The sequence below is a fragment of the Dermacentor variabilis genome, unplaced genomic scaffold (genome assembly GCF_050947875.1).
Source record: "Dermacentor variabilis isolate Ectoservices unplaced genomic scaffold, ASM5094787v1 scaffold_13, whole genome shotgun sequence".
NCBI classification, from domain to species: domain Eukaryota; kingdom Metazoa; phylum Arthropoda; class Arachnida; order Ixodida; family Ixodidae; genus Dermacentor; species Dermacentor variabilis.
Genome location: NW_027460291.1, coordinates 36,907,233 through 36,926,530, shown reverse-complemented (window position 1 = coordinate 36,926,530; position 19,298 = coordinate 36,907,233). Strand labels below are relative to the sequence as shown.

The 19,298-nt window shown below is 48.0% G+C and overlaps 1 protein-coding gene across 6 annotated transcripts in view; it reads left to right on the top strand.

The window, feature by feature from the left end:
* The window catches only part of LOC142566854 (organic cation transporter protein-like), a 119,372-nt gene extending 110,887 nt beyond the window's left edge, over positions 1 to 8,485 (top strand). For 4 of the 6 annotated variants that reach the window (XM_075677760.1, XM_075677759.1, XM_075677756.1 and 1 more), the window contains 3 exons: positions 3,664 to 3,845; positions 5,114 to 5,250; positions 8,343 to 8,485. In XM_075677760.1, the coding sequence (XP_075533875.1) occupies positions 3,664 to 3,845; positions 5,114 to 5,250; positions 8,343 to 8,409 (386 nt within the window). In that variant the 3' untranslated portion in view covers positions 8,410 to 8,485. The remainder of the gene's footprint in view (positions 1 to 3,663; positions 3,846 to 5,113; positions 5,251 to 8,342) is intronic. The other 2 variants (XM_075677758.1, XM_075677761.1) reach the window with 2 other exon arrangements.
* The last annotated feature ends 10,813 nt before the right edge of the window (positions 8,486 to 19,298 follow it).

Here is a 19,298-nt window from a genome sequence, read left to right as displayed (position 1 = left end):
TTCCCGTCTACCTCTGGTATATCTGCTGTCCGTTGTATGGGTGTTCTGCAATGGTTTGGGACCTCCGTAAGGCTTTGACACCATTATTTGAGGGTGATTATCTTGCCAAGTTGTTCTTTACTTTCTGCGCGAAAAGCAGTACGGTTGGTTATCTTGGCTCGTCCAATTTGACATCTCGCGCCCCCTGCACCTACTCTCGTATGCACTATGCAGTGGTCGCTTCCTAGTATCTCCTGTAGATTTACCCAGAAGCTATCCTGTCTTCCTTTGACAAATGTGAGGTCAGAGCTCATGTCCTTGTTTTCACAGTTGCCGATTCTGGTAGCGGCGGCTGTATCTGTGAGCAGCTGGAGATACAGGTCCTCTGCTGCCTGTATGATTGTTTTCCCTCTTGCATCTGTGTGCGAATAGCCCCAGCTTGAGTCGCGGGCGTTGAAGACTCCTATGATGATTAGAGGGTTGCTTCTCGCTGGGTTACATGCTCCTTGGAAGAGATCTGCCACTTGTGGCCCTTTTTGTCTGGGGAGGGGGGCAATAGAGATTGACCACAAAGGTGCTATACTTAACGTGACGTGTTCCTTTTTTGTTACAATTTCTACTATAACATGCTCTACATGAGTATTGGGAATAACATCATGCCCAACGGCTGTTGCTCTCATGTAGACTAGAATGGCTACTATGCACTCTGTTGGGCCGTCGTAAACCTCGTATCCTAGCAGGACAAGTTTTCCTCCGGTCTCCTGGAGTGTAATTACGGTAGGGGCCGTTAGGTGCGTGTTCATGTATTGTTTGAGCAGGCCTTGCTTCCTGCGATGTCCGTGGCAGTTGGACCGCCATATGTGTAATTGTTCTTGTTTTGTGTAGCGTCTACTTCCCTTGTTAGTACGCGACGAATTGCGTGCGGTCTCTGGGGTGTTCGAATCGTTTTACAGGGCCGCTAGTCCTGGTTTGCGGTAGATACGGTCAACCTTGTCCCTTACATTGCTGGTAGTCATTTGTTTCCCGATTGAGCTTTCGACTTGACTGATTTGTTCGGTAATCTACTTCATCATTTGTTGCAGTGTTTGTATTAGAGTGGTCTTGGTAAAGTATTCATTGTTTCCTGCCACGGGTGGGGTTGCCTGGTGTGTAGTCCTGTCGTCCTTTGTCTCTTCAAGGTCACGGACTAGGGCACGGAGTTCTGCCATCTTGCGTTCTAGCTGTCCCTGCTTAATTCGTAGGAGTTCTAATTCTCTTTTAAGTGTTTGATTTTCCTACTGAAGCTTGTGTTTGTTGTTTGCGTGCGAAGCAATGGTGAAGGCTACCTCTGCTGGCCAGCTTACCTTGCCACTGCTGTCCCCACCTTGGGAAGACGTCAGCTTGCGCTTCTTATTTCCTTGACTTTTGTTGGGTTGCTGGTGAGGCTGGCCTCGGCGTAGTCCTCCCGCTGGGGTTAGTGCCGGGAACCGAGCCATGCCCTTCTGTGGCGCGCGCACCACTACCGACGAGTGGAGCGAGGAGATGAGCCACCAGGGCAGTAGCGGCCAACGAGTGGACCCATGGTTGAGCGCGCACTTTAGTTATAAACTCTCTCACTTTGGCCGGCCTCGCATTTGACCTTGGCTCCGACTAGGCAAATGAATGCTTCACATACATTAAAAATATATACTAATTAACTTTAATTATTTACATGTTTACAGTTGGCGGGTCATCCTGCCAAACGAACAGTTCCGATGACTCTTTTTATACCCTGCACAAGTGCCGACTGAAACCACCTTCCGGCTTTTATCGTTCACATCCCAGACGCATCTTCATTGAAGATAGCGATCTACCATGCTTTCGCTCAAAACTTTCTAATAATATTTGTCTGCGCATTTCCACTCATTACTGCAGTGTCCTATTCATATAGGAGGCTTGTGGCCAAGTACTGCACCAGGGTGGCCAGTCCTGCTCTGGTGAGGGAGTGCGTTACCGGTTCTGGTCACCGGGATCACGCCGCACTCCAGGCCTGTTTATGCAATTTTATGAACACGCGGATTTTTTTTATTCCGGTGGAAAGTTGCGCGGCACCGGGATTCGAACCACGGGCGTCTTGCACGCGAGGTGGATGCTCTACCGCTACGCCACCGCTGAACGCTGAACGGACCTTGAACGTACGTGTAATAAGGAAATTAAGCAAATGCTCCAATCGCGAAACTGAAACCATATGGTATTGAAGAAGCAGAAATCGTGTATAGCTAGAACCACAGTCGACGTACACTGTCTTAAATTGTGCTACGAAATATATGGCCGTTCCAAGTAACAGTTGCCCAAAAGTTTGTGTCAAGCAGTTCGCGATGATCCTAAGTGTAAAACCAATCAGGCGATAGTCTGAGAATTTCTACTAAGCAGACGTCACTTTACTACTGATTGGCTTGTTTTCCAACTGGAATCATTCATAAGTTAATTAGGGAATCTCCTTTATTTTGCCATCTGCATACTCTATTTTGTCACAGAAGTAACGCCCGGCTCTTCAGGCAATCCATCTGAACCGGCCGAATCGCGCTACATGCTCCACGAAAAAGAGAGAGAGGGAAAAAGGGGGGGGGGGGTTATGTTTTATACCAGAGTCATGCACCTCTTTTTGCAGAGCAGATGTACACTTGCATGATTCTCCCGTGTTATCCCATTTATTTTCAGGCATCCGCACGGAATCCCAAATGTCCGTTGTTTGGTTTACTTGCGCGGTTTCTAATTGGTTAGGACGTAGTGCTGATGAGCACGAGGTTGCCGAGTAGATTCGATCCGCGGCCGCATTCCGAGGGGGAATGCGGCCCGTGTGCCCGCTCGTGTGCTTAGGCACGAACATGTGCACACCAAGGAACCACACGCGCGGTCATAATTAATCTCCAGCGCTACCATCTACGGGTTCCCTTAGAGGCCTGATGTTGTGGTATTGCGGTGGAAAGGTCGATCGTCCAATCAGTCATTGTTTGTTTGTGTATCTTATAAGCGAAACATGCGGTATTTATTCAAATCTGCAGCAATTTCGTTTTCCCCCTTTCTTTCGCGTTTCCTTTTCTTTTCTTGAATATGAATTACGAAACATCGAAACTTGTACGGAACATTTTTAACATGAGTTTCGATTTCACAATCTCATTAAAACACGTCGTAACTGGAAAAATGGTTCGCCGCTAGCGCCAGCCCCAAAAGGCAGTATACTGTAGCCATTACTATCCGCACCCGCTGCTGCACAGTACTACAGCTCAAGTCTAACGGTGCGCCACTTTAACCACCTTAAATGTGTACAGGGCGAATACAGTCATACTGTTTTTCAAATTTCTCTTTCGGCGAGACGCTGGCACCGAGCGCGCAGTGTCAGACTGATGCCCACAGGGAGCTGGCGCAAGCATGTGGCTGGCGATGAACATTGGGAAAAACTAACGAACGTCATCTACGTTTTATGGCTTTTTGTCGGTTACTGCTATCTCGGTCTGCTTGGATTCGAGGAAAGCTCTTATTCTTTTTTTTTTCTGACCTTCGAAATTTCTGAGAGAGCTATAGGTTCGAGTAATTGCAACTTGAGCTCCTTCGCCCCTATTCTAGGGACATAATTTCATGAAATGACCGCATCTACTTTACCGCGGATTACGCAAGCAATGCGGAGTAGCGAGCGACGAATAGCTATGTGTTCCGGGGTCGCAGATGCCTCGTGGGCGCTGATGGCGAGCGCGCTGTTAGCCAAGATGGGCCTGATAGCGGCGCACTGCGTCAACGTGGTCCAGATGTCCGAGCTCTATCCGACCAGGCTGCGCACCACGGCCATGGGCTTCACCATCACCACGAGCCGCGTCGGGGCCATACTGGCGCCCTTCACCAAGGAGCTGGTATGCGTCGTGCAAATGGAATCGCCTCACACACTGCAGCGCTCTCTCCTGTGCACGTTGTCTTTCGTTGCGCCTAAACTCGCCCCGCCGTTCGAAAAAAATGTGCCAATTAGTGAATTGTCCTGATGAACACGAATGAACGCTAACCCGACAACTGCTCGATCTACGGGATCAAAACGTGCAGGCTAACAAAGAAACTTGGGAGGGAGTTGAGGACCAAGCAACGAGCGGTGCTTGGCGCAATGAGTGGCGCAGCGTCCAGAGATTAGAAGAAGTATTAAACAACTTATACGCTATACAGGGTGCCTCAGCCAACTTTAGCAAGTGTTTAAAAATATGCAAATACCACGTAGCTGAACAGAACAAAGGTAAGGTTGTTTGCCGTCGCTTGGAGATAAACTATTTCTTCCATTCCGCCTAGTTAGATAATTAATCCTAACCATTCAACTTCTCAAATATTATAGTTAGATGAAAAGTGTCAATGAGAAACTTGTAGAGCGACATGAAAAACTCCCGATACAGCTTTCTGTTGCTGAATACGTGCTACATAAAAGTATTTTTTCGAGCATAAAAAAAAACACGGAAATGCACGCAAAATTGCCGCGCGACTGCCCGCTCGAGGCACTTTGCGTGAATTTCCAGGCTTCTTTCACGCTCGGAAAAACACTTTTATGTAGCACGTATTCCGCAACAGAAAGCTGTATCGGGGGTTTTTCATGTCGCTCTACAGCTTTCTCATCGACACTTTTCATCTAATTATAATACCTGAGAAGTTGAATAATTAAGTAAGACTAATTATCAAATTTGGTGGAAAAGAAAAAAAATAGTATATCTCCAAGCGACGGCACACAACATTACCTATGTTCTGTCTAGCTACGTGGCATTTGCATATTTTAAATTCTGCCTAGAATCAGCTGGGACACCCTGTATAAGTCCTGTGTGTTATCTTTTTGTCCGTTGTCTTTTACTTCGCTTTTCGCTTATGTTCATCTTACTTTATTCCTCGTTATCATTAAAGTGAACGCGCAAGGTCTCATTGGACAGATGTGGTGAAAAAGAAGACTGCTTCCTTCTTAAAGTAATCTTCTTAATTCGTAGCGCTTCAGCCGAAATACTATAATTGAACTAGAGTATAGCGGGAAGTATGTGGTTCCAAACTCTCCGCCTGATCCCCTATAGCTAAGTCTATCTATCCAAGATGACGTTCATTACCAAGAAAATGTCAGTGGCAAACTGGCGCAAGGCGGCACGCTCCTCCTCTTTCCCAGGGCGTGGTGTTCTTCCCGTGGGTGCCCAAGGTGGTCGACATCACGGTGTGCGCCTGCCTCATCCTCGTGTCACTCCCGCTGCCAGAGACGTTCAAGGAACCGCTGCCGGACACGCTTCACGACATCAAGAAGGCCAAGTACGCTTGTGCATCGCCGTGACGCTGGGCATAGCAGTAGTTCCTACCTCTGCGGCTAAGCCAGACGACGGCTCCGCGACTAAGCCGGAATGGAAACTCGTTTATTTATTTATTTATTTATTTATTTATTTATTTATTTATTTATTTATTTATTTATACTGTTAGCATTACATAAGGTTCATACAAGAGTGGTCATGCAATGTGGTTAATAAAGAAAGCACGCTGTAATGGTTGGGCTCGGGCATGAAATAGATGGTAGCTGGCCCATGCCGTCGTCCAACTCATCCACGCTGAGGACGTTGTTGAGGGGAGAGACTTGTTCTCATCGAGAACGAGGAATATCACCACCACCACCACCGCAACAAAGCCCTATAGTGCAACGAATTAATGCGAAAATAGAATAGAGAAACCAGGCGCAACGGAAGAAACACCGAGTCATAGACACATATGACGACTTGCACATGTGCCATCAGCTGCGCGGGAATTCCAAGAAGGCGTGGCTTCCTTTCACAGTGAAGCTGTTTATGGCTAAGTTCTGTCGGAACTTGTCTCCGTGGGCAAAAACCAACAATTTTTTGTACGTGCGTCGATACAGAAGATAGTGCAATACCCGGCCGACTAGCGGCGGAAGTGCAGTTCGCCATTAAAGGACCCCTTACCAGGCCACATAGCAAATTTTGGTTATACACTGGAAGTTGTTACGTGCTGTCTGGGCAGCGTTCTGCGGCCAAAAAAAATTTCAAATCGGCTCATTAATAGTCGAGATAGAAATATTTCAGTCCCGCGAACCCATGATTTCAGCAGGCGGGCTCCACTGCCAAGCAAGACGCTCTCTCCACTCGTTCCGTCTAGCCTAAGCAAGCGAAATTCCATCCATGCGTTCTCCCATACCGGACCTCGAGGATCGCGTGACGCATACGTCACAGGCCCCGCCTCCATCTTGTTTTTTTTTTTGCTCCTCGCTTTTTTTTTCGGCGCTACGCACTTCCGTCGACAGCGTCGCGGGCGAGTTGTTGTCTCGTTGGTGCAGCGCACGATTTTGCGCGGTGTGCACAAAGGAACATGGCTAGCGGTATAATTCAGTGATACACGAATACTGAAGCAGAACAAGCCTATCGCAGAGCATGATCACACGTTGGAACACGGTAGAAATTGGCATTATTTTGGTACCTGCGCACGTGACCACACGACCGTGGGAACAAGCAGACGAAGCGGAAGTACACCTCTCTTGCTTCGGTGCGAAATAAAACAAAACACACACACACACATTCCGTTTGTGCGTTTTATTATTTCTCTAAACTTCAATTCGACAATTCAAGCAACAGATCGCACAGATAACAGATGTTGTCTTGAATAATTCTCAAGGCCACGTGTCAACACCAGCGACGTCACACCGCGGACACGACTACGTAGACGCAGGGCACGACTACGTCACCGTCCGGCTTGGAGGGAGGCGGCCGCGAGGAGAAAGGAAAACGGCGTCCGGTTTGAAATTTCACATCTTTCCGCGGCGCGTAGCGATGTAATACTTTGCAGACACGATCGTTATCGCGCAATGTGCCTTGTCGTGCAATATCGTGCCCTGTCAGGTCAAAATGGCCAGACCTGGTGAGGGACCCTTTAAGGGGCACACATTTACAGCTTCGCTCGGCATACTTCTTCACAGAATGGAAGGGCAATTATTATTTCTTTCTTTTTCCTTCTTTTTCTTGTGAGATAAAGCTTTCATGCCGTGCTGCTTTGGTCATTCTAGCTCCACGGGCAGTCAGATGTCTTAAAACCTCTCATTTATCAGGTTTACGATCGCTGAAAATATTTGCATACAGGAAGCCAACGCTGAAGGACCTGAATGCGGAGGACCAGTTGCACGGTACGCGCGTGATTTATAGACCACTGATGGCATGACTCGCCGGGCTCAGGTCACACTATTAACGGCTATGTCAGGCACCACACGTGACTCAGCAGTTTCGGTGCCGATTTCTTAAAGCGTGCTACGTGTAAAGACGCTTGCATTGTGAGTCGCGGCACGCCGTGGTGATCTGTTCATTTTCTTCCCAGATGTGCACTAATACGTGAATATGCGGGTGTTTCGTGACCGTATACGTTATTTATTGTGCTCACCCTTCTAACTTTAGCCACAGAAATGGTCATCTATTGCATCAGCAATGCCACTTTACACCTCAAGGGCAAAATCAGTCCATGCAAATGTTACTCCGCATCATACAGGAAAAAATGCCCAGCTAACTGTGATATCAAACTGTCCAACGGTAGAAGAAACAGCACTTGCTGTTTCTTCTACTGCCTCTTCTTCTTCTTCTTCTTCATATTATTATTATTATTATTATTATTATTATTATTATTATTATTATTATTATTATTATTATTATTATCGTCAAAAGATTCCCTGTGATGGTTGACACAATTAGACATTTTCAGATGGAGTGTTGGCGAACATTACTTGCATTACAAATCGCACTATTCAAATACCTTTTAATTATTGACTCGAGATCAGTTGTCGCAATCAAAGAAATAAAATAATTGATATCCACTTAACAGATATCCACTCGTAGGAGTGTGCAGATTCCAAGAAGGTGATTTGGGTGTGCCGCAATTTTTTGAAGGCAGGTATGTTTAAAAAAAAGCAAAACTAGTGCAACTTTGTAAAGTATCGAAATCAAGGGGCTTCCTGCTTGCACGTGCAAAATGACTGGAAACAACAACGTCTTGAAGCCTCGGTGTTTTGTGAGGTGCCCTATATCATGAAATTAAACGAAGCACCTTGCTACAGTGAAGTCGCCATACGGCAAATATACTTATGCATACGTTTGCCAAAATCGAGCCGAATTTTATCTATGTAGCGTCTTCCAATATCTAGTCATAGACTGTATTTTAATGTATACAGGACATGACATATATGTTCGCATACTGCCACACTAGAACGTTACTCCCAAATCCGCGCTACTTTCTCCTCTCTAGCAAACGCAGCTTGCGCGCCTTGCAACCAGTCACCATGAGCAGTACAGTGCGACCGCTTCCTATTAATGAGCCGTCAATTACAACGCCTTTGTTCTTGTTTTCTATTACAATTACAGGAAGAGCAGGAAGGGAAAAGACCCAGTGGACTCGTACGTCGCAGCAGAAGCTCAACCATTGCGGTAACAAAGATGCAAATACTGAAGTTATCGGAACAAGTGTCACCTTGTACGCAAGTAAAATATAATAAAAATAGAAAAATTCAAATATAAGAGTTTCTTGTAGTTCTTCCTTTTTTTCTCGCGCCGCCATTCTTCTATTAATACTATCACACGTCCAGCATGCACCCTTGAAATCGAAATGCCATAGCGAAGTTACAACGACGAAGACCTCAACTGTGGAGCCAATGCCATATTATACCCGACATTAGTGACCGTTTCCGCCTCACAGTCAGCCGATCTTGAATCTAGGGAGATATCGGATCGGTAATTCTTTATAGCCAAAACTTTCGTTCATGTCAGGCAAGACGATTTGGCGCGAAACAGTCTAGCGACACGCGTTGGTCTAGTAGTGACGTGGCAGTTGCGCGCTTGAGAATTTGGGCTTCGCGGTTCCTTTAGTGAAATGAAGCTGCAAATCATCACTCCGCAGAAATTCGTAGCGCCAGCGTTTTCTTGCAAAGCTGCAAATCTGGAAGCGGTTATGAGGTCTCTCATTCTAGTTGATCGCGTCACCATGGCATTCAAGATCGCGTGCGTGGCCTGGTCCTGGGGGCGATTGTCGGTCCCAAGGTTTCATACAAATCGTACCATATGAAAATCTGGCACGTGTGTCTACACTCTAAACACGGTAAGATATATTAGACGAGTATATTTTCAAATCTTAAGTAAAAGCCACGCTGCTACGTTCGAAGAGAGGTAACATTCTTATGGATGTGATGATTTGATTGTTTCTTTGTTCTGTCTCAAGGTAAAAAGAGGGAAATCAACGCTATAGTAGCAACGTGTACAGGGTGCCCCACGTAACTTGAGCCACCACTTTAAAAATGAATGGCGTGTCGGAAGCGGATTGAACCGTACGCATACTATTCGAAATAGCGTATAGTAACTCAATGTGTTGTTTTCCGCATAGCTCACTTATTAATTAGGTTAATTGCCCAACTTTTTCATTATTGGCTGAAGATCCTAAGTATGATACGCCGACTTGTAGAGCACTTTCAGAAACCACCAATCGAGTTGCTTGCTGTATGATACGTCTCACGTAGTCCATTTTTCCGGGGTGCAAAGAAAGCCCGCGAAATATGAAAAAAAAAACACGTGACGGAGCGCTCGCGAGTGGTATCGTGCTGCTCTCAAGCGTGCGTTCGGTGAACAAGGTCGGCGGCATCGTGACTGACAGGTGACACGGAGGATACGTTCATTTGATGGATCGCGAGCCGTTTGTACGCAGGCGTGAGTAAGAGCGGGCGGGAGAAAGAAAATCTGGGGGCATTTGCTCCTTGAATATATGACTCTGCCTAGGCACCACGGACGAGGTTTCTTAGCGCGTATTGTACCCGTTTGTCCCCTAGACATGCCGGCATTGCGGAGTGCGGTAGAGTTTGTTTACGCTCCGCCGCTGGCTGCCCGCGCGGTGAGGCAGTGGCCACCGACGCCCCATTTGGTGAGCGCTGTGTCTGAAGGGGCAAAGTTCTGATTGGTGTTGTATAATTCGCGGGTCGATTTTTTTGTCGTGACGATAGACTGCATTTTTTACAAGAACTGCTCCAGGAGGGCACATGTAACCGGCAACCGGAGGCCTGAGGAGAACACCTGAGGTTATAATAAAGCAGGCGGCGCAGGATCTCCAGGGCACCCAAGGGGTAGAGGGGGTATCAGAGCTGGAAGCAGGGCAGCCTTTGGGTTGGGGCCGCGGAGGCCGAAGGGTGCCGGGTGTGTTCGCATAAAAAATTGGCTGTCCGCGATAGCGAACTAGCCGATCTTATACACCCCTGGCAAGCGCAGGCCCTTAGACATGGCCCTAGGTTCTGACTGGTGCTGCAGAAGTCGCGCATGCTACTTTCCTGTCGGGAATGCTATATCATGCTGATAACGCGTATGCCGTTTGTTACTGGGAATTACCGGGCTTGCAGCGTTAAAGAAAGGAAATGCGGAAAAGACAGATGACGTTTATTGTTGTGTGGCAAGATACAACCCAAAAGGTGTAATATTGTATTAGAGTGCACTCTTAGAGAAAGGTACACCCTTTGGGGTGTATATCTGCCACACAACGATAATCGTCATCTGCTTTGCTTGCGTTTCCTTTCTTGAAAACGCCGCGCCCGCTACATTCCGGTCGGCAATGCTATGTCATGCTGATAAAGCGCACGCCGTTCGTTGCTCGGAAGTACCGGGCTCGCAGCGTTAAAGAAAGGAAATGCGGACAAGACAGATGACGTTTATTGTTGTGTGGCAAGATTCAACACAAAGGGTGTAATTTTGTTTTACAGTGTAGCGGGCGCGGCATTTTCAAGAAAGCAAACGCAAGCAAGGCAGGTGACGACTATTGTTGTGGCAGAATACACCCCAAAGGGTGTAACTTTGCCTAAGAGTGTAGCAGCGTGCGAGCGTGCATCTATTTCATAGTTCGCGTATTTTGCGGGCTTTTGTTTTTTATTGGAAAAAACAACCAGGTGCCCTTCAGGACAAAATAAATGCTTGATCCGAAGGTTATTTAAGATGACCTACAACTTTATAATTTACATGTTTGCGATTCAAGCAATAATCAAAATGTTGAATAATTAAAAGCAATTAATTAATTAATACTTCGTGCTGAAAAAATATATTGGCTATAAGAACACACGACTGCCGCTACTATGCAGTCGGCACGATTTCCCTATAGAGCTTTTGACGTTTTGTTTTAATCTTCGTCCAAGTTAGCTTGGACACCTGGTACAAGTGACGTTCAATTACTATGATGATGGGCGATTACACATATTAACGTTATATACGCTTTAAATTCAACAGTGTATAAGAAGATAAGCCGACAAAGCTTTTAACGAAAACAGAGAATATTAACGTATCCGCTATTCCGTTGAACGCAGGCAGATCGAGCGGAATATCAGGTGAGCGGGGGGAGTAAAGTTGAGTGGCTTTATATGTGTCTGCTAGCGATATAGTGCCTAGCGACACGTGATGTGTAGAGTGCTGGACCAATTGGACAATCGTCCACTATCACAACTAAACGCTTTAGGTCAGTGCTCCCAAAGAACGTCCACGCTGAAGCCTTACTTACTCCCATTACTAAGGTTCCTGCGGTCTACGGGCCTTCACGATAGATTTTATGAATGCCTCCCCCTACCGCTTTATAGTGTACGCGGTTTGTTCGTGCTCGTCTCTCTTTCTCTCTATCCCCTTCCAATCTCTGTTTTAATGCGACAGTGTTAAGGGCCCCGTGTCACAAAAAAAAACTGATGTCGGCACCGCACGTCGCTTGGCGGAAAATCATTCCGAACCACAACCACGAGGCCCACTGCGAAGTTCAGATGCGTTACTGAACTAATTGAACTCCTCAAAGTAATATACGTCAGAAAAATTGTGAAAGTATGACTTACACACAACTTTCAGACATGATAGCGAGGGAATTTAATTTGAATATACCACGAAACTTAATTCTATTGCGCAGAAGCTCACATACAAACCCCTTTTCCGAGCGGCGTGGCCCGCACGGTTCCGTGCAACACCACCATCGCGCTCGCCTCCGCGCAACCGCAAGAAAGCTGCGGCTGCCGCGAAGCGTGCGTGACAAGCAGTCAGGGATCTTTGAAATCTATCGCGTTCCACCCTTAAAGACGAAGCTTAAGCGCCTTCCCAATTTTTATCCCTCTACTCCTTCTCCGTGCAGGGCAGCCAACCATTTTCAGCTGTGAGCTTCAGCTCTAAACATAGCTGTATTCAGAAACCAGGTCAAACAACCCTGAGCGCCGTTGGACGTTTTTCCGGACAAGAGCGGAGAGCCGGGGTTTTTCAGCCTCGTACAATGTGACCGTACTTTGTAATTCTGCCCAATTAAACGTTTTCCATCCTTTGCGCCTGCTTCCTCCGCTCACACATGGCGCAGTCGACATCCTCAACCTGCCACAGCCACTTCGCCCGCCAAGTAACTCTTCATGCCCTCGACTGAGCCCTGTTGACCGCCAAACCATTCCTAAGCCTACCCAGCCCGGCGTGTCAACAATGATGTCGTTCATCAACTGGCGTGTTGCTACCGCAGAAGACCTCGCCTCCTTGAATGCATAGTTCATTAAAACTGAACTGCATCGCCGAGGCCTCTCCACAACCGGCAAGGAGGAACTCATCGACCGACTTTTGGTTGATACCGCGAAAGACCCACCACCAAATCACGAACCCGCGCCATGCGTGCCCGCAATTTCAACGTCGTTCCCAACCATACCAGCGCCTATGATGTCATTCCCAGCCATGCCAACCTTCACGCCAGACCCAGAAGAGAACATGCAGCGCATGGCAGCTTTTCTTCGCTTCTTTTCTTCACTTTTCTTCATGATGATGACCACGATAGGAAGTAACGCGAACCCAGTGCACGTGACAACGCTACCAGGCCTCTCAGCTTCGCTGCCTACCTTCAACAGAAGTGGCACCCCTACTACTTTCAAGCACTGCATAGAAGAGCTCGAGCGCATTCAACGACTTACGCGATGAGAAGACCCAACTCTCCTCGCCATCGCACAAGGAAAGCTACGTGGAGTCGCAGCAGACTGGCATGCCTCAACAAGACGACAGCTTACAGTCATGGTCCATCTGGAAGGCCGGACTCCAAGAACAATTCGGCGAGCAACTTCCGATCATACAGGGGCAACAGAAGGTCACAGCCCTCACACAAAAAGCCGGAGAGAGCCTGCAGCAGTACACCTTTGCAAAGCTCAAGGTCATGTCACGCTGTCCAGTTTCCAATTACTGACAAGGAACGCATCGAATACCTCGTTAAAGGCATTCGTGACGACCAAGTAGCCACATCCATCGCTGTTCAGCAACCCCGTACCGTGGACGACTTCCTCAGCATTGTATCCGAAGTGGATAGAGCATTGGACCACGCCTGCTGATTCGATCTCCGCAGTCAGCAGAGCAATTCGCAAGACAGCCAGGACGCCCCCAGCTCCAGAGTGCTACTGCCAGAACTGACCGTACTGTGAACTCCTCACAGACTGCTCGACCATCTACGTTCCAGTACACCACAAGCATGACGCAGCCTTCTCACATTAACAGCCTAACACTTGCAGACCAAGAGTCGAGGCACGAAGCCATTTCAGCTAAGTATGGTGCCCTAGCATACAGAAGAGGGCAAAACTTGAAAGATGCGGTGTGCTACAACTGTCAACAGAAGGGTCACCTTGCAAGTAAATGTACTACACCACATCAACCTTCTGGTGACAACAAGCCGACATGTCCCAAAGCCCCAACAGCCTGTGTTGACCATGTCGATCACACCCTGTATGGATCCAAGTTCAGATGTGTCATTGCTACCGCTCAAGTCAAAGGACTGGGAGAGATCAGTGCTTTCCCAGACAGCGGCTCAAACGTCACCATTCTTGCATCAAGCTTAGCATCAAACCTCAACATCGAACCGTGGACCACGTCACCTTTTCTTGTCGTCGGCGGAAGCTCCGTCATGCCGGAAGAATATGTCTTTTTGAGGATCACCATTGGACCTCCATCTGCAGTTGTCGAAGCAGCCATCCTTGAACGGAACGCCCTTCCCCTCATTCTAGGAGAGGATTGGTTTTACGCAGCTCAAGCTGAACTCCACTTCAAACCTCCGAAGCTGCCTGTGATCTGCCAGCCATCTACCAACGTCGTCGTGAAGTGCAAAGAGGAACTATTGCCAAGAATGTCAAATGCAGTAATTTTGATATCTGCATTGTCACGTTTTGATACCTCGCAGCCCACGGCAGAGCCACTTCAATTCGAGTATGAGCCGGATGAGAATGAACCCTTGTGGAGCCAGCTCAACAAGGTGGCCCTAGTCCAACTGGAAACGACATGCCCCACAAGCCCACTCTAGACAAGCTCCTCCAGCCCGTTGCCTTCAGACCCACTTGATAACGTCCCTGACAATCCCCTGACTGACATCTGCCTCGGAGCTCAGCTCAATCCCGAAGAACAAGCAGCCGTGAAGCGCATTGTACAACGTCATGCTGGTCTTTTCATACCAGCCCCGAAGACAACGGTCTCTATGAAGGCATCGAACACGAGATCAAGCTGGTGCCTGACGCCAAGCCCTAAGGTCGACAGCCGTACCGTTACACAGCCAGCGATAGACAATTTCTCGAGCGTCAGACAGCGACTCTGCTTGAAAGGGACATCATCCGACCATCCTGTGGCCCATGGGGCTTCCCAGCAGTGGTAGTGACGCAAGACGACAAAAAGAGGCTGTGCGTGAATTATATACCTCTGAACCATATGACAGTGAATGTACTGCAGCCACTTCCCCGGGCTGATGAGATTTTTGATTACCTTGCTGGAAGCTCCCTGTTTGCGGTCTTGGATTTGTGTTATGCATACTGGCAAATCAGAGTGAAAGATGAAGACCAAAAGAAAACCACATTTATCACGCACCAGGGTTCTTTCAAATGGACGCGAATGCCGTTCAGGTTGAGGAACGCACCATCCACCTTTCAAAAGGCGATGCACAAAAGCTTTCGTCAGCTAAAGCCTCGACAGTCCACATCAGGTGTACGCACATACCTGGACGACATCATCATCTTCGCCAACACCTTGTCAGTTCCTCATCATCATTGCCAACACCTTGTCGGAGTTCGTAGAACTTCTGGAGGAGACCTTGACTCTCCTGCAGCGGGCCGGCTTCAAGGTTCCCCTGAAGAAGTGCAGGTTTGCTGTTTCTTCGGTGAAGTTTATCGCATTTCCGATCTCGGAACAAGGCAAGCAACCAGAGCCCTCAAAGATTAAAGCACTCCTGCAAATATCGGTGCCAAAACATCAAAATAGATGCTCTCTTAGCTCCAAACAGCCAACTTCTACAGACGCTTCATACGTGACTTTTCGAAGATTGTTGCGCCTCTCCAAGCCGCCATTCGGACTGTCGTGTTCGAGTGAACACCTGAGTGCCAGAGGGCGTTTGACACTATTCGCTCTGCACTAACATTAGCGCCAATATTGGACCCTTTTGACGCTGATGCACCTACGACAGTTGCCACAGACGCATCTGCTTCAGCCCTTGTGGCAGTGCTTACCCAAAAGAAAGACGGCAAAGAGACTGTGATCGAGTATACCAGCCGATTGCTCACAGAACCTGAGCGTAAACTGCCCAGAAACGTTTGGGAACCTTTGGCCGTGCATTGGGCCATTACAGGGAAGTTTCGACATTACGCTTCACAGGAATGCTACTCGATCTAGCAGAGTTTGACTTCTCTGTTGAACATCGACCATGACGTCAGAACCATGTGGCTGACATGCTTTCACGTTACTTATGCGCCACAGTGTCTCAAGTCCACACCCTCATCACAATGCAAGCTGAAGATGAAATATGCAAGGCCATCCGTGCATCTGTCAGGACAGGAGAACCAGAACTTTGTTGTGGCCAATGAAATCCTCTGCAGGGTTGTGAGCCCAGACCTGTACACAATTGTTGTCCTAGCCAAGATGCAACAGTAAGTTCTTGAACTTGCTCATGATGCCTATGGGCACATGGGTGTGTCATGCACCCTCACTAAAATCAAAGACCGCTATTGGTGGCCGAAGATGGCTGCTACTACGAAAGAGTATGTTGACGCCTGTCAAGTTTGCCAGGTGCACAACCGGCCTACCACACGTTCAATTGGCACAATGAGTTACATGCCTACTACTGAGATTCCCTTCACTGCCATAGCTCTTGACCACATCACAATGCCAGGAACAGAAGTACATCCTCAACGTCATTGACTTCACAACCAGATACATCGTCCCAGCGGCGGTGCCCACAACCTGAACCAAACATGCGCTGAAGCACTTGCATTCGTTGTTCTACAGATTTGGAGCCCCTGACGACTGTCTCTCCGATCATGCCAAGTCATTTGAGTCTCACCTCTTCAAGAATTTCATGCGCATGCATGATGTGAACACGCATTTTTCGGCAGCACATCGTGTTGCCAGCAACGGACTTGAGCATGCCAATGGAACACTCGTGACAGTACTTCGGAAACTTTGCGATGGTGATCAGTCACTTTGGGTCACAAAATTTGAAGAAGCCGCTTTCGCTGTCAATACAACCCACCATCGAAGCACTGGCTTTCCGCCCTTCGAACTTTTGTTTGGGTTCATACCAAAGCTGCCACATCAAAAAGTCCGCCCACATCAAGCCTCTAACCTCAGCGAAAGGCTCCTGACACTGCCAGACCGGCGAAGCGAAGCAGTCAGTAACTCGGAACAGGCGCAAGAAACTCGAAAAGCAATATATGACAGGACCCACTGCGATGCATCATTTGACATTGGCGACTTTGTATGGGTACGACGACAAGAGCCTATCCTACAGGGACCAGAAAAGCTTGCTCCCAAGTTCAAAGACTTATACCAACTCACACGCTGGCGAACTCCTGTCACCTACGACGTTCGACAGGTAGCCAACTCCACACTGTCTAGACAAGATACTCGAGTTGTTCATGTAAGCCAGATGAAGAGGTACCGTCCACCATACTTCGACCCAATCCTGGCCTAGCCGACTGAGGGAGATGAACGCCCTACTTCAGACTCCGCCGAGTCGCCGCCCGAGGACCACGTCCCTGCTCACGCCTCCGCTGAACTTGTAGACGCACATACCCCATCTTCACCCGTAGATGAAGCCTCGGCCCACCCTCCAAGTCGACCCCTGCGTCATCGCACACAGCCCCTACATGTACAAGACTGACCTGTCAATGCACGAGTAGTTTTTCTTTTCCAAGTTGACTTGAACTTCTACGTGGGGTTGGATGTGAGCTTCAGATCTAAACATAGCTGTATTCAGAAACCAGGTCAAGCCACCCTGAGAGCCGTTGGACGTTTTTCCGGACAAGAGTGGAGAGCAGAGGTTTCTCAGCCTCGTACAATGTGACCGTACTTTGTAATTCTGCCCAATTAAACGTTTTCCGCCCTTTGCGCCCGCTTCCTCCGCTCAAACAGTAATCAGTGAACACTTACGACTGAACACTTACATCGTAGAGGAGCAGTGAAGTAACTGCAGAACTTACAAAGTCATGATTCTGACTTCTCGAAGCGGACGGCGAGAAACTGCTCTGCTCTGCTGTTCCGTCTGCCCACGTCTGTCCAAACGTGCTCCATAAATATAATTAAATTTTGTTTCCCCGTACAGTATATGCATCGCATACTCTGGTCGGCACATTTTATGGCTCATGATAATAAAGTAGCACAAATTCTCGTTTTTCATTACGTCCAAAAATTTGAAAAGCACCAAGTGCGGTTTTCTACAGGGGATATGCACTGAACTCGATCCGCGAGGCGGCGACAGTATGGTGTAGTGGAATGGGGTAGTGTGTCGTGCGTACAGCAAAACAATGGGAGAACCGGGGACACTTCTGCGATGGTGCCACCAGTAGGGCGCTGCGATCGACCGGCGTGCCTAGCGCGCGAAATTTAAACATGTTGGGCAAAACTTTCGGCATTTATAAACTAAAACGCTCTCAAAACAATTGAAATTAATATAATTCACAAAGAATAAACACTACAAACTGTTAGGATACATCAAAACGGCGTCTAAGCTTGCACGCTTCCAACCACAGATCATGCAGTATTACTGATCGTCTGTTCAGCGCTTCGGTTGTAGAAGACAAACACTCGTCTACTCGTTCCACTCGGTAAGTTCCGCATATCTTTTTAGTATTTCGAAACACACGACGATAAGAAGCCCGGAAGGAGCACCTGCACTGCGCCTGGTGGGTTACATGGGATTCCTTTCATGTTGCATCAGCCAGAAAGGCGGTCGCCAGGTTTTACTGAAAAAAACAAACACACAAACGCGCGCGTGCGCGCACGCGCACACACACAGACACACACACACAAAGATATTTAGAAATTTAGCGCTGCCCATGCACGTAAAGAATGTGCGAATGCGGCAGGAAAAACCCCAGCAAGCAATCAGCGAGCTCCGTACGTACGTGCATGACCTCCGCGACAATAATAACTACCAATCCTGGAGGCCCTTTCTTGCACCATTATTTTTCCTTTTGCCAGCATTGGCTACAAGCTGCAGCGACAGGTGGCGCTGCAGTAGACCAGCATGCTCCAGCACCCCCGGCCGTCATCGCAAAAAGAGGCACGATTTCGTCGCCGGACGAAACACTGCCCTATTCCAGTACACCATAGCAACAGCGTCGCCGGGGCAGCCACGCCATGTTTACTATGGTCGCGTCGGTCGCGGAGCCGCGAAAAAATGCCAGCGGTCTTTCTCGCGCGAACATCTGATCCTTATATCTGGGCCTGCCTTTCGCCTTGTGGACTTAACCAGTCGCTGATATACAGGGTGTCCCACATAACTTGAGCCAAGAATTTAAAAATGTAAGGCGCGTCGGAAGTGAATTGAACCGAGCGCATACTATTCGCAATAGCCTATAGTAACTCAACATTTTTTTCCCCAAAACTCACTAAATAATTAAGTTTAATTACCCAACTTTTTTCATTGTTGGCTGCTAGGACCCCAAGTATGATGCGCAGATTTGTAGAGCACCTTCAGAAACCACCCAAGTGAAAATTTCCAACTGGGATCCAAGTGCTCTCAGCTGGGATCAACTGGTCTGAGCTGCAAACCAACTGGTCCCTCAGTTGGTTTCCTCAGTTGGATACCTCAGTTGTTAGTTTGCGCCTGTCCCGTCTTCTTCCTTGTGATCATCTACAAAGCGCATCCAATCTTTCCAAATACAACTGGTCCCAGTTAGAAACCACCTGGGTAGCAAATGGCTCCAGTTGGGATCCAACTGGAACTATTTCCAGTTACAGGGGGAGTGACTGGGCCCAATTGGGATCCAACTGGAACTTTCACGAGTTGTAGAGGGATCAACTGGTTCCAATTGCGTTCCAACTGGAACCATCACCAGT